This window comes from Pithys albifrons, chromosome 28 (genome assembly GCF_047495875.1).
Source record: "Pithys albifrons albifrons isolate INPA30051 chromosome 28, PitAlb_v1, whole genome shotgun sequence".
NCBI lineage: Eukaryota > Metazoa > Chordata > Aves > Passeriformes > Thamnophilidae > Pithys > Pithys albifrons.
In genome coordinates this window covers 1,591,984-1,604,585 of record NC_092485.1, presented here as the reverse complement: position 1 = coordinate 1,604,585, position 12,602 = coordinate 1,591,984, and the positions used below count along the sequence as shown (strand labels likewise).

At 53.0% G+C, this 12,602-nt stretch overlaps 1 protein-coding gene across 1 annotated transcript in view; it reads left to right on the top strand.

The window, feature by feature from the left end:
- Window positions 1-11,909, top strand: part of LGR6 (leucine rich repeat containing G protein-coupled receptor 6) — a 130,353-nt gene extending 118,444 nt beyond the window's left edge. The window contains exons 16-18 of the mRNA XM_071578499.1: window positions 3,021-3,181; window positions 7,815-7,895; window positions 9,521-11,909. Coding sequence (XP_071434600.1) covers window positions 3,021-3,181; window positions 7,815-7,895; window positions 9,521-10,758 — 1,480 coding nt within the window. The 3' untranslated portion in view covers window positions 10,759-11,909. The remainder of the gene's footprint in view (window positions 1-3,020; window positions 3,182-7,814; window positions 7,896-9,520) is intronic.
- Window positions 11,910-12,602: the final 693 nt, after the last annotated feature.

Sequence of the window (12,602 nt, the reverse complement as noted above, 5' to 3'; positions counted from 1 at the left end):
ATCCCATCTCACACTGCCATCTATTTGTGTGAAACAATTCCCCCTTGTCCTGTCACTCCAGGCCCTTGTCCAAAATCTCTCTCCAACTCTCCTCACCAAACCACAGAATCAGAGAATGATTAAGATTGCAAAAGGCCTCTGACATCATTGAATCCAACCATTGGCCAAACACCACCCTGACAACAGACCAAAGCACTGAGTGCCACGTCCAGTCATTTCCTGAACAGCTCCAGGGATGGTGAGGCCACCACCCCCCTGGGCAGCCCATTCCAATACCTGACAACCCCTTCCATGAAGGAATTCCTCCTGGTGTCCAACATGAATCTCCCCTGGCCATGTCCTCTCGTTCTGTCACTGTTACCTGGGAGAACAGACCAACCCCCACCTTGCTACAACCTTCAGTTGTAGGAAGTGAGAAGGTCCCCACTGATGGGGGACCCCTTGAGCCTCATTTCTCCAGGCTGAGTCCCCTCAGCCACTCCTCATATGATTTACTCTCCACACCCTTCCCCAGCTCCTCTGCCCCTTTCTGGAGTCTCTCCAGCACCTCAATGTCTTTCTTTAAGTGAGGGATCCTTCAACTGGGCACAACACCCCAGCCTTGCAAGTGCCAAGCCACTTTAAGCACTGGAAGGAGCTCTCAAGTTTCCCTGGAGCCTTCTCTTCTCCAGGTGAACATTCCCAGCTCTCCCAGCCTGGCTCCAGAGCAGAGGGGCTCCAGCCCTCAGAGCATCTCTGTGGCCTCCTCTGGACCTGCTCCAACAGGAGCCCCTTGTGCAGGGTGGGTCAAGTTCAGAACTTCCAGGGTGTTTCTCCTCTAAACAAGTTCCACTGGCAGCTGTGGAGCTGGTTTGGATTTGTCCCAGGGAAGCTGAGCCTGCAGCACTGGCTCGTTGATCCATGCCAGGCCATGGACCCATTAACATTCCCTACATTTTGGGGTACTGCCATTAAGCAGTTTTATTCTTGGGGCATCTGACTGGAGGAATCATCTGAGAACAATTCTTACCCTTCCTGGGAGGATCTGCACCTCCCTACCACCTTTCAATAATAGGACCTAATTTGGAGCTTATAACAGGAAACAAGTTTGTGTACAGACTTTCCACAGCCTCGCAGGGCTCGGGCAGAAATGTTTGGGAACACAAAACAAAAGCATATTTTTAGAATATAGAGTTTCACCATATTTACTAATCTTGTCAGAAGACCTTAATTGTCTGGAAAACCTGAGGTTCTTTTGCCTTCCTGAGCATTCTGCCTGACTCCCAGCAAAGCCAGAAGTGCAGCTGCTGACAGAGAGCCTGGTATTGTGTCCAGATGATGCTCAGCTGCTGTTGAATTAACCTTGCAATGCAGGCTCTAATTAGCAACTGAAATGTCAACTTTCAAGTAGAGATCAGACATATTTAAATAACTTGCTTCACTTGAGAGACCTGAGGATTCCAGGTGGCAGGAGGGAGCCACACTCCTGGATGTGGAGTTTGAAGGTGCCTTTCTGACCCCTCAACAATAACCAAGGGGAACTTTGCTCTTAGGAAGCTTCTCACCTTAAAGGAAAGAATGGATGTCCAGCAAAACATGACCTTGGGGTAAAAGCTGAAGTCTGTCCATGGCATATTGGAGAGGGCATGGGAAAGAGGGGCTAATTTAGTCTAGAGGAAACTGCAGATGGGCTTTTAGGAATTGTATTCTCCAGTTTATTCCTCTGGCTAAAATCAGAGGCTGCTCCTCTCCTTCCTCAGCTGGAGGCACAAAAGGCAAAGATCACAGTTTAAGATAAGAAGAATTTACTAGAAACAGCAATGAGATAAGAAAATGAACAGTGATAGCAACAATATTAATAACAAAAGTATAAGAAAACAATTTACACAGAAAGGCCCTGACAATAAACACCCCACTTGGCTCTCCCCACCACATTTTCTCCACTTCTCCTTGAAAGAGAGGGATGAGAATCCTTTCACTCCAACCCCAGCAATGACATGAGGTGAAACAGAATAACCTCCAGGTCCTGGCAATGCCCCCTCCTGGCTGCTGCAAAAAATCAATTCTATCCTGGTTCCTGGCAAGGAATTATCCAGGAACTTTAGAGCAGTTACCAAACCTGGTGGTTGATCACATTCTATTGACTTGACAGTGTCTTAAGCACCAAAAGTGGACAGTGAAGAGACCCCATGGGGTGCTTTGGGCCCACACTCTGTCCTACAGGGATTCCTTCACCCAGAGCAAAGTCCCTGTCCCAGATAAAGATGACCAGATTGCCCAGCTTTGGATATTGAGGGGCTGGAGCGGGGCCAGAGAAGAACGAGGCTGGAGAAGGGACTGGATGTGGCACTGAGTGTCCTCTGAAACACCTCCAGGGACAGAGAATCCAACATGTCTTGATCCAACCCCACTGTGATCACCAGCCCAGGGCACAGAGTGCCAGAGTGATCACAGTGGGGTTGGATCAAGGGTTGGACTTGATGATCTCAGAGGTCTCTTCCAACCCAACTGAGAAGAGAAGAGCAACGAGGCTGGAGAAGGGACTGGAGCACAAGTGCTGTGGGGAGAGGCTGAGGGAGCTGGGGGTGTTCAGCCTGGAGAAGAGGAGGCTCAGAGGTGACCTCAGCACTGTCTAGAACTGCCTGAAGGGAAGTTCTGGCCAGGTGGGGGTTGGTCTCTTCTCCCAGGCACTCAGCAATAGGACAAGGGGGCACGATGGGCTCAAGCTCTGCCAGGGGAAATTTCAGTTGAAGATCAGGTAGAAATTCTTTGCAGAGAGAGTGCTCAGACATTGGAATGGGCTGCCCAGAGACGGGGTGGATTCCCCATCCCTGGAGGTTTTTCAGCTGAGCTTGGCCGTGGCACTGAGTGCCATGATCTGGTAAAGGGACAGAAGTTGGCCCAAGGGTTGGACTTGATGATCTGTGAGGTCTTTTCCAACCCAATCCTTTCTGTGATTCTGTGATTCTATGCTGAACTAAGCAAAAAGAGAGTCAGATCGTGGAGGGGACACCCCTGAAGTTCTGCTTTCCCCTGTGCAGGGTCCTGGAGGTGCCCTATGCCTACCAGTGCTGTGCCTACGGGAGCTGCAGCAGCCTCTTCAAGGTGTCCAGCCAATGGGAGGCAGAAGACACAAGTCCTGAGGAGGAGGATCCCCACAAGAGGACCATGGAATTGTTTCCAGGTCATGCTGATAACCACTGTGAGTACCCTGGGCTGAAGGGGATCATGCCAAGAAGTGACACTCACCCCAGGGAAGGCAGACTGAGCCTTCTCCAGTGCAGGTGGCCATCTCAGGGAATGGGCTCCAATTGGTGACCCTGCATTGCAAAGGTTCAAAATCTAATCCATCCCAGTTTCGGGGGTAGAAACCAGAATTCTTTATGGAACACGCAAAACACAATTTCTGTTTTACTTAATTAATCATTTCTTCATTTCTGTTTCCAGTGCTTCCTTTCTGAAGGCCACTGGTGGAATTTAAGTGGGTTATATGAACCTTGTAACACTTCCTCATTAAAAAGGATAAAAGCTCCCAAACATTCCTTTCATGCAAGAGGGAAAGTGGTCTAGTTAAGAGGAAACAGCTCATGGCTATTCCGTCACCTTCTTATGACAGATATTTAAGGTCCTGTTCCCAGCATTTGTGGTGCTTGGGATATCATAGAAATGTAGAATGGTTTGGGTTGGAAAGAACCTTAAATTTCATCTCATTTCCCATCCCCTGCCATGGGCAGGGACACCTTCCACCAGCCCAGGTTGGTCCAAGCCCCATCCAGCCTGGCCTTGGACACTCCCAGGGATGGGGCAGCCACAGCTTCTCTGGGCAACCTGTGCCCAGGACCTGCCCACCCTCACAGGGAAGAATTTCTTCCCAACATCCCATCTCACCCTGCCTTCTGTCAGTGGGAAGCCTTTCCCCCTTGTCCTGTCACTCCAGGCCCTTGCCCAAAGTCCCTCTCCAGCCCCCCTGGAGCCCCTTTAGGCACTGAAAGAGGCTCTAAGGTCTCCCTTGAGCCTTCTCTTCTCCAGATTGTTTTATCCCCACTGTCTCAGCCCCTTTGGATTTCAATGGCAGTGTTTGGCACAAATCCCCTGCCCCGAGTCTGTCCCCTGTGGCTGGGCAGGAGCTCAGAAGTGTCTCAGGGCCCTGTCACACAGGACACCCTCCAGCATCACCCAGCATGTCCCAGCATCTCCCAGCGCCTCCCAGCATCTCCCAGCACCTCCCAGCATCTCCCAGCATCTCCCAGCACCTCCCAGCATGTCCCAGCATCTCCCAGCGCCTCCCAGCATCTCCCAGCATGTCCCAGCATCACCCAGCATGTCCCAACATCTCCCAGCATCTCCCAGCACCTCCCAGCATGTCCCAGCATGTCCCAGCATGTCCCAGCATCTCCCAGCATCTCCCAGCATGTCCCAGCATCTCCCAGCACCTCCCAGCATCTCCCAGCATGTCCCAGCATCTCCCAGCACCTCCCAGCACCTCCCAGCATCTCCCAGCATCTCCCAGTATCACCCAGCATGTCCCAGCATCTCCCAGCACCTCCCAGCATCTCCCAGCATGTCCCAGCATGTCCCAGCATCTCCCAGCATGTCCCAGCATCTCCCAGTATCACCCAGCATGTCCCAGCATCTCCCAGCACCTCCCAGCATCTCCCAGCACTGGCTGCAGAGGGAAAGCAGGAAAGGTGCAAGTGCCACCATGGGGTACTTCCATCACCACCCCCTTGGGGACCACTGATTTGAGGGTAGAAAGGGGTGTATTCCTCACAAACATTGAACAGAGCTGTGGAAAGTGAAAAGAGAGCACACATGGACAGTTATCTTTGGCATTAGGACACTGCTGTCTCCAGCCCAAGAACTTTTGAAGTTACCAAGGAACTTCTCCAACCACCTGGCAAACCCTGGAGGGTCCTTGGAGCTACATTTTTTCTACTTCTGGCATTCCAGAAAGTTGCTCAAAGCCCAGAAAAGCACCTGCCCAGGTCCCTTCTCCAGCAATTATCCTCCCCTCCAACCCACTTTGCTTTTGAGACACCCAGTTGCTTTTCCATGGAAAAGGCACTACTGGCAAAGTGGGTTTTTCCCATAAGATCTCAGAAAGTGGAGGTGCCTGAGCAAAATTCAAATAAATAACAGCTCCTTCCAAACCCATTTGTCTGCCTTGCTAAGACACAACAGCCATTTGCCTTTCTGCACAGTTCCCAGGCTGAGCAAGTGCTGGTTTCCAGCAGAGAGGTACATTTTTCACTCTGAATCCTGCTGTGCTGTCTAAGGATTCCTTTGCAACTCCCAAAAGGCTCAGCAGTCCAGGCAAAACAAAAGATCCTCCTTCACTTCATGAAAATGTTTAACCTGGGCTTGAAACCAGCCCTTTGAGGAGAAAAGGGATGGGACAGGTTATACTTTCCCAAGGGCTGGGTCTCAGCAGGGCACAGAAAGTGCAAGTCTGTGTCTGTGTTATTTGGGTATCGTGACTGCAACATCACAACCTCCGCTTTGTGGCTGGAAAAGACACTGGAGATTTATAAGACTATAAAATACAAGGATGAAATATTTTTCCATCCCACTGTGAGTGTTTCCTTGCCAGGCTCCAAAGCAGCAGTAATATTTCAACCCTTCTACAGACAGATTTTTAAAATTATTCTTTTTTCCAAAGCTCCCTGAAGCCAAGGAAGCCACAGAGCTTGTCAGGAGGCACTAAAGATAGCACGTTATTTGTCATCATTCTTTAATCAAGTGGTCCCAGCCTCATTTTCAAACACAGGCAGGGAGCAGAGCTCATGAGAGGCATCACCTCTAAACAGATTAGACAAGTGAATCCCACTCAGGTCAGCACTGTGGAAACTCACTTTTCTGGCAGTGTCAGGTGGACTCATCCAAGGAGAGTTCATCCCACAGCCACAGATCCAGCTCCCTGGCTGCCAGGCTGCAGGAAGCAGAAAACCACATCCTTTCCCCTTCCTCGTGCTGGCAGAAAACTCTCCCAAGATCCCCACTGGGAGCTGAAGGCCGTGCTGGTGCCATGGGCAGGGACAGGGCAGGGTGACAGCAGCTGTCCTCACTGTCCCAGTGCTATCAGTCAGCAGGAGTCTGGGAAGAAGAACAAGGAACAAAGCAGGGAAACACATCTTGGATGAGACTGAGAGGATGCCATTTGCCTTGGTGATGACCTACACTGAAAACATGGCTGAGGTCTCAGCCTGACTCCCTTCCAGCAGCTTCTCCTTAGAATCACAGAATCATAGAATCAGTTGGTTGGAAAAGACCTCCGAGATCATCAAGTCCAACCCTTGATCCAACCCCACTGGGATCACTCTGGCACTCTGTGCCCTGGGCTGGTGATCACAGTGGGGTTGGATCAAGACATGGTAGATTCTCACTCAGTGCCACATCCACAGAATCACAGAATCATAGAATGGATTGGGTTGGAAAAGACCTCACAGATCATCAAGTCCAACCCTTGGGCCAACTCCAGTCCCTTTACCAGATCATGGCACTCAGTGCCACGGCCAAGCTCAGTTGAAAAACCTCCAGGGATGGGGAATCCACCCCCTCTCTGGGCAGCCCATTCCAATCCCTGAGCACTCTCTCTGCAAAGAATTTCTACCTGATCTCCAACTTCAATTTCCCCTGGCAGAGCTTGAGCCCATCGTGCCCCCTTGTCCTATTGCTGAGTGCCTGGGAGAAGAGACCAACCCCCACCTGGCCAGAACTTCCCTTCAGGGAGTTCCAGACAGTGCTGAGGTCACCTCTGAGCCTCCTCTTCTCCAGGCTGAACACCCCCAGCTCCCTCAGCCTCTCCCCACAGCACTTGTGCTCCAGTCCCTTCTCCAGCCTCGTTGCTCTTCTCTTCTCACTTGGGTTGGAAGAGACCTCTGAGATCATCAAGTCCAACCCTTGATCCAACTCCACTGTGATCACCACTGGTGATCACAGTGGGCTTGGATCAAGACGTGGTGGATTCTCTGTCCCTGGAGGTGTTTCAGAGGACACTCAGTGCCACATCCAGTCCCTTCTCCAGCCTCGTTGTTCTTCTCTGGACCTGCTCCAGCCCTTCAATCTCTTTCCTTCAGCCAGGGGGTCTCTGCCTGAGCCCCAGGAAGCCCAAACCTGGATGAGGTGCAGCTGCCAGTGCTGGCCCAGGGCTCTGCAGTCTGGCTGCAACAAACCCCTTGGATGCAGAGGCTGCAGCCACAGGCAACCAAATCCTTCAGCAGATCCTGAGAACCTCCTCGACTGCAAAAAGGGTGCCACAGGCCCGAGAATTCACGAGGCTCAAAATTAAGCAATAAATGTTGGGTTCCCTTCTGTCTTTGCTGCTGAACTCTTTGGTGGTGGTGGATGCTGAGGAAGAGCTTGTGCTGCAAGAAGAGCTAATGGTTCTCTCTGAACAAAGCCCCAGACTCCCTGTTGGTGAACACACTGGACAAGCCCAGCCCAGAAAGCTCCCATGGAGAAGATGGATTTGAAGGCTTTGTGTTCTGTAACCACACAAGCTGGAGTATTTATTTACTTTTAATAGTGCTTGTTGGGAGGAGGGAACTGCAGTCACACAGCTCTGAGAGTTGGGGCTCTTACACTTCAAATGTTGGGAGCAACCTGAAAACAGAGGGGTTGGCCACACTGCAACCCACCAAGAGTTACAAGACCTTCTCCCTCTACAGCAGTGACTGCAGGGACAAACTGGACACCAGCAGCTACTTTGGACTTGTGGGCTGGGAACAGGCTGGGAAGGTCTGTGTGGAAGGCAGTGGGGAAAGCTCCCAGCCCAGTTAAACCTGATGGCACTGCTCATTCTTCTCTGAGCACCATTTCTTGTTCTTTTCCCCCAGATGACCTGGATGCAGAGGACCTTCAGATGGACCTTGAGGAATCAAAGCTTCACCCCACTATTCAGTGCACTCCAAGCCCTGGTGAGCAACGAGGGAAACCCTTTGAGCAGATCTGGGATCCTTTGAGCTTCTCTAAACCCCCAGGATCCCCCACCACCTTTCAGGTCAGAAGCCTGATTAGGCTTTGGCCAAACTGGGGACAGATGAGGAGTTTCCTTCTCCCAGTTGGATGTAGCTGCTCTCCTTGAGGAGGAGACCAGGTCAGGGTATGCCTGATCAGGAATTCCAGGTATTAACAGCCCCTCCATCCCCTGACCTGCTGCACTCAGGCTCTGGCTCTCCAGAAGTCCCTGTTCCCTTGCATGGCTTAGACTTGTCTTTGTCTCAGCCAGTCTGGAATGTTGCATGCCAAGACCTTGTCCTTTGATTTCCTGATCATACCTGTGGCACTGCAGGGGTACTTGGCTCTGTTTCCTGGGAAAGGGAGAGCAGGGAGGTGCTGGACTGCACCCAGCCACGTTCTCCTGACTCCACTCACAAAAACACGGGTGGGAACACAAGACTGGGACTCCAGGAAGGTGCCTGCTGATTTTATTCCTGTTCATAGCTCAGTGGGGTCCTACATAAGCACAGCTGGAGGCTGGACAGTCCTGCTCCAGCCACCCAGCTGTGGGACACTGGCAGGGACAGAGTTTTCACCAGTTTTTCCACTGAGCTTGTTGCAAAAGGCACACAAAGGAACAAGACTTTAGCTGAGGGCATGTCCTGCTGCCTGGGCAGGAAGGTGCTTCACCCCTTTGGAGATGAACAAGATTTCTCCACTTCCTCTAACTCTGTTTGCCCTGTACCACCTAAAATGTCTCCCATTTTGTATTTGTTTTTGCTGAGCCCCTCACTGCAACATCCCAATCCCTCCCAGGCAACTGTATCCTGTTGCACCCTCTCCCTTTCCCCACTCTCTCCTTTTTCCTTGGAAAACAGCATCCACCACCAGTCCTCTTTTTACACCCATATGGCCTTTCCTTAGTCACTCCTCCTTCTCCCCAAGTCCATCCACCACCATTCTTTTTCCTCATATCCTTCCATGTTCTGCTTGCCCAGACCCCTCTGTCCCTTTCCTGCCCCCCCAGGTCCCTCCCTCTCTTCCTCCTGCTCAAACCCTTCACCTCATGGTGCCCATCCCCTCTGTGCAGAGGCCATTCATTCACACAGAAACACTCAGACACCTCTTAGCCAAGGCCTTGAGTGCATGGGTAGATGTTGGTGATGCCAGAGCAGGGTGCCAGATCTCACACATCTCCACAGCACCAACTCCCTGATCCCAGGGGGCACATGAGAAGGACCAGGTAGTGGCAGAGGGGTCCAAATGCCAGGCTGACACCAGGACTGTTGGTGAGTCTGGAGTCATGATCTTTTTTACATTTTAGGAGCTCTGATAAGTTTGTCCTTTCTCACATTTGACTTTGACCTCTCCTGGCACCTTGTTTCTGCCCTAGACAAGATCTGAAAGGACACTAGAGGTACCCAGGTAGGGGACAGGAGGGAAAGAGTCAAGAGGCAGCTGCTGAAGAGGGCAGGCAATATTGTATTGTCCTTGCCAACCCTCAGACCTCGTGGGGCTGGTGGGGCCAGGAGAGGGCTGGGACATGGCCACCACTGGAGCCCAGTGGTACCTGCTGGGTATAACTTTGTGATTTGTCTTCCAGGTCCCTTCAAGCCTTGCGATCACCTGTTTGAGAGCTGGATCATCCGCCTGGGCGTGTGGGCCATCGTGCTGGTCTCAGTGCTCTGCAACGGGCTGGTCATTCTGGCTGTCTTTGCCTCCCCCAGCTACCTCTCTCCAGTTAAATTCATCATCGGCTCCATAGCTGGGGCCAACATGCTGACTGGCATCTCCTGCAGCATGATGGCCCTGGTCGATGCCCTCACCTACGGCCGCTTCGCCACGTACGGCGCCAGGTGGGAGACGGGCGCTGGCTGCAGGGTGACAGGGTTCCTGTCCGTGCTGGCCTCCCAGAGTGCCATCTTCCTGCTCACCCTGGCAGCTGTGCAGTGCAGCATTTCGGCCTCCTGCGTGAGGGGCTACGGAAAATCCCCCTCCCTAGGCAAGGTCAAGGCTGCTGCGTGTTGCTGCCTCTTGCTGTCCTCTGTGGCTGCCCTCCTGCCTCTCTTCTCCATCGGGGAATACGGAGCATCCCCGCTCTGCCTCCCGTACCCCATCCCAGATGGGAAACCTGCCACGCTGGGCTTCACTGTGGCCTTGGTGATGACAAACATGCTCTGCTTCCTGACCATCACCGGCGCCTACATCCGGCTCTACTGCAGCCTGCTGAAGGGGGACCTCAGCGCTGTCTGGGACTGCGCCATGGTTAAGCATGTGGCTTGGCTGATCTTCACCAACTGCCTCCTCTACTGCCCGGTGGCCTTCCTCACCTTCTCCTCCACCCTCAGCCTTTTCCTTATCACCCCAGAGGTCATCAAGTCCGTCCTCCTCGTGGTCCTGCCGCTGCCTGCCTGCCTCAACCCCTTGCTGTACCTGCTCTTCAACCCCCACTTCAGAGAGGACTTCCGCCTGCTGAGGCAGAAGGGGCAGGACAAGGGGAGCTTCCCCCGGTCCTGCGGGGCTGATGACATGGAGAAAAGCTCCTATGACTCCACACAGGCTCTGGTGAGCTTCTCTGACATCGACCACCTGTTTGAGACACCTGATTCCCTGGGAGTGCGCCCCATCCTTGACAGCTACAGCTTCCCCTCCATGGCGCTCATCCCCTGCCAGCAGAGAGTGGGCACCAGGGGGAAGGAGAGGGGCTTCTCCGAGCATTGTCCCTGCCTCAGTGACAGTGAGGTGCTGATCACTCCAGAGAGCCGAGATCCATCCAGCAGCAGCCTCCGAATAACCTTCTTCCCCTCCCCACCCACACCACCCTACACATCTCACTTATAAATGTCCTCTGAGCAGCCATGAACAGCCCCACAGCACACACGGAGGGCCAGCCCCGGTGCCAGGGGCCAGCAAGGTGGCACAGGCTGCTCCCCAGAAAGCACCAGTACAACCAGTCTACCCTCAACCCCATCATACCTGCCTGGGCGACAGGCAGCGCTCTGCCAGCTGCCCCTCGCTTGGAAGGGCTCTGACTGAGCTCCAGACACTCAGGGCTGGCCAGGGGAGGAGATAACCCCTACCTGTGCCACTCCTGCTAGGAACTGCCCAGGAGAGAGCCCCACCAGCCCAGGAAGTGGGTCAGAGAGACCCTCCTCTTACTCCTCATCCTGCAGCATCACCAGCCAAGAGGAGCCTGCAGTGAAGCCAAGTGTGTCTTCTTGAGGCAGAAATGTCTTAGCAAAAGCCATTGCTCCGTGGCAACACATGGCAATGGCCAACTGTGATGATGTGGCCACCCACAGGGACCTCAGGCCTTGTCCTCTGGGGTTCTCTGCAGGTCCCACACCCTCCTGGAAATGGGCTGGTGTCTGTCCCATGCCATCAACTGCAAGAGCAGAAGTGGGTTAAAAACAGCATATCCATGTGTGCACCTGAGGTTTGGACTGTTTCTATTTCTGGGAGTCTCCACTCATTCACTGGGAGCCTCTTGGGGTGGGCAGGACTCTCATTTCCCCCTCCATCCCTGCTTCACACCTTGCAGCACACCTGGGGCACTCCTGTCTGCAGTCACCTGGCTCCTGGTCAGGGGTGGTGAAAATGGGCTCTGGCTCCATCACTGCCCCTAAATCTCACTCCTGGAAGAGGCTGCTGGTTCTAGATACGTGTCCCAGACACAGTATGGCCATTTCAGGGGCTGCATTTGCCTTCTCCTATTTTAAGGGCAGGCAGCTCATGTAGAAGGAGTGAACAGAAATTAGCATTGTGGGATGATGGCATGAGGAGGACACAGGCCACTGGGAACAGCCTGGAATTCACTCCCTGAAGCTCAGGGATCTCCCAGATCCATCCTCTCCATCACAAACCCTCCAGTGCCAGCAGGGAGCCCTGTGGTCAGAGCTCAGGCCCTGGGCAAAGCTTTGGTTCTGCTGACGTTACTGCAGCTGTTTGTCATTCGTTCTCATGAGACAATAAATGAGCCCCGTTGCTGACCAGTGGCTGCTTTCTGTCCTCTTGCATGTGAGGAGCACCTTGGTGGTCCTCTGGGCAGCTGCCCCTCCCAGCCCAGCTGGGCTGCTGTGCCCTGGGTGTTGTCTGGGGGCACTGCCTGAGTGAGGGCTGGGCAATGGGGTTGTGTCCACATGAGCTGCCACCACCATCCTCCCCAGCCCTCTTCTCCAGAGGGAAGAGCAAAACCACCCACTTTTATGCCACAGAGTTGCCCCACCAGGGTCCCTCTCCAGCCCCTGTGAACCAGAGCCACCTGCTGTGCCCTGTGAGCTGCTGCTTGGGGGGTTGAGTTCATGAGCAGGGCAGAGTCTGCTGCATAAAAGTTTAAGGATGTCAAATATCAGGGTCACCAGTGCAAGGCCAGACTGCTCAGACAGAGCCTGCCTCTGCTTTCTCCTCTGCACATGAGCCATGTGCTCTTATGTGTTCACAGATATGTATTCACAGACTATTCTGAGCTGGAAGAGACCCACAAGGATCATCGAGTCCAACTCTTATCTCAAGAATTAAAACTTGGGAGATCAACAGGGAATCAGAGGAAATGGATCCAAGGGTTAGAGAAGAGGGTGGGAACCCCAAAGGTAGTGACAAAACCCAAAGCTCTGCTCTGGTCTTTATGTGGGAGCTGTGAGAAACATGTCCTGTTGTGAGGCTTGAACCCTGATCCAGACTTCTAA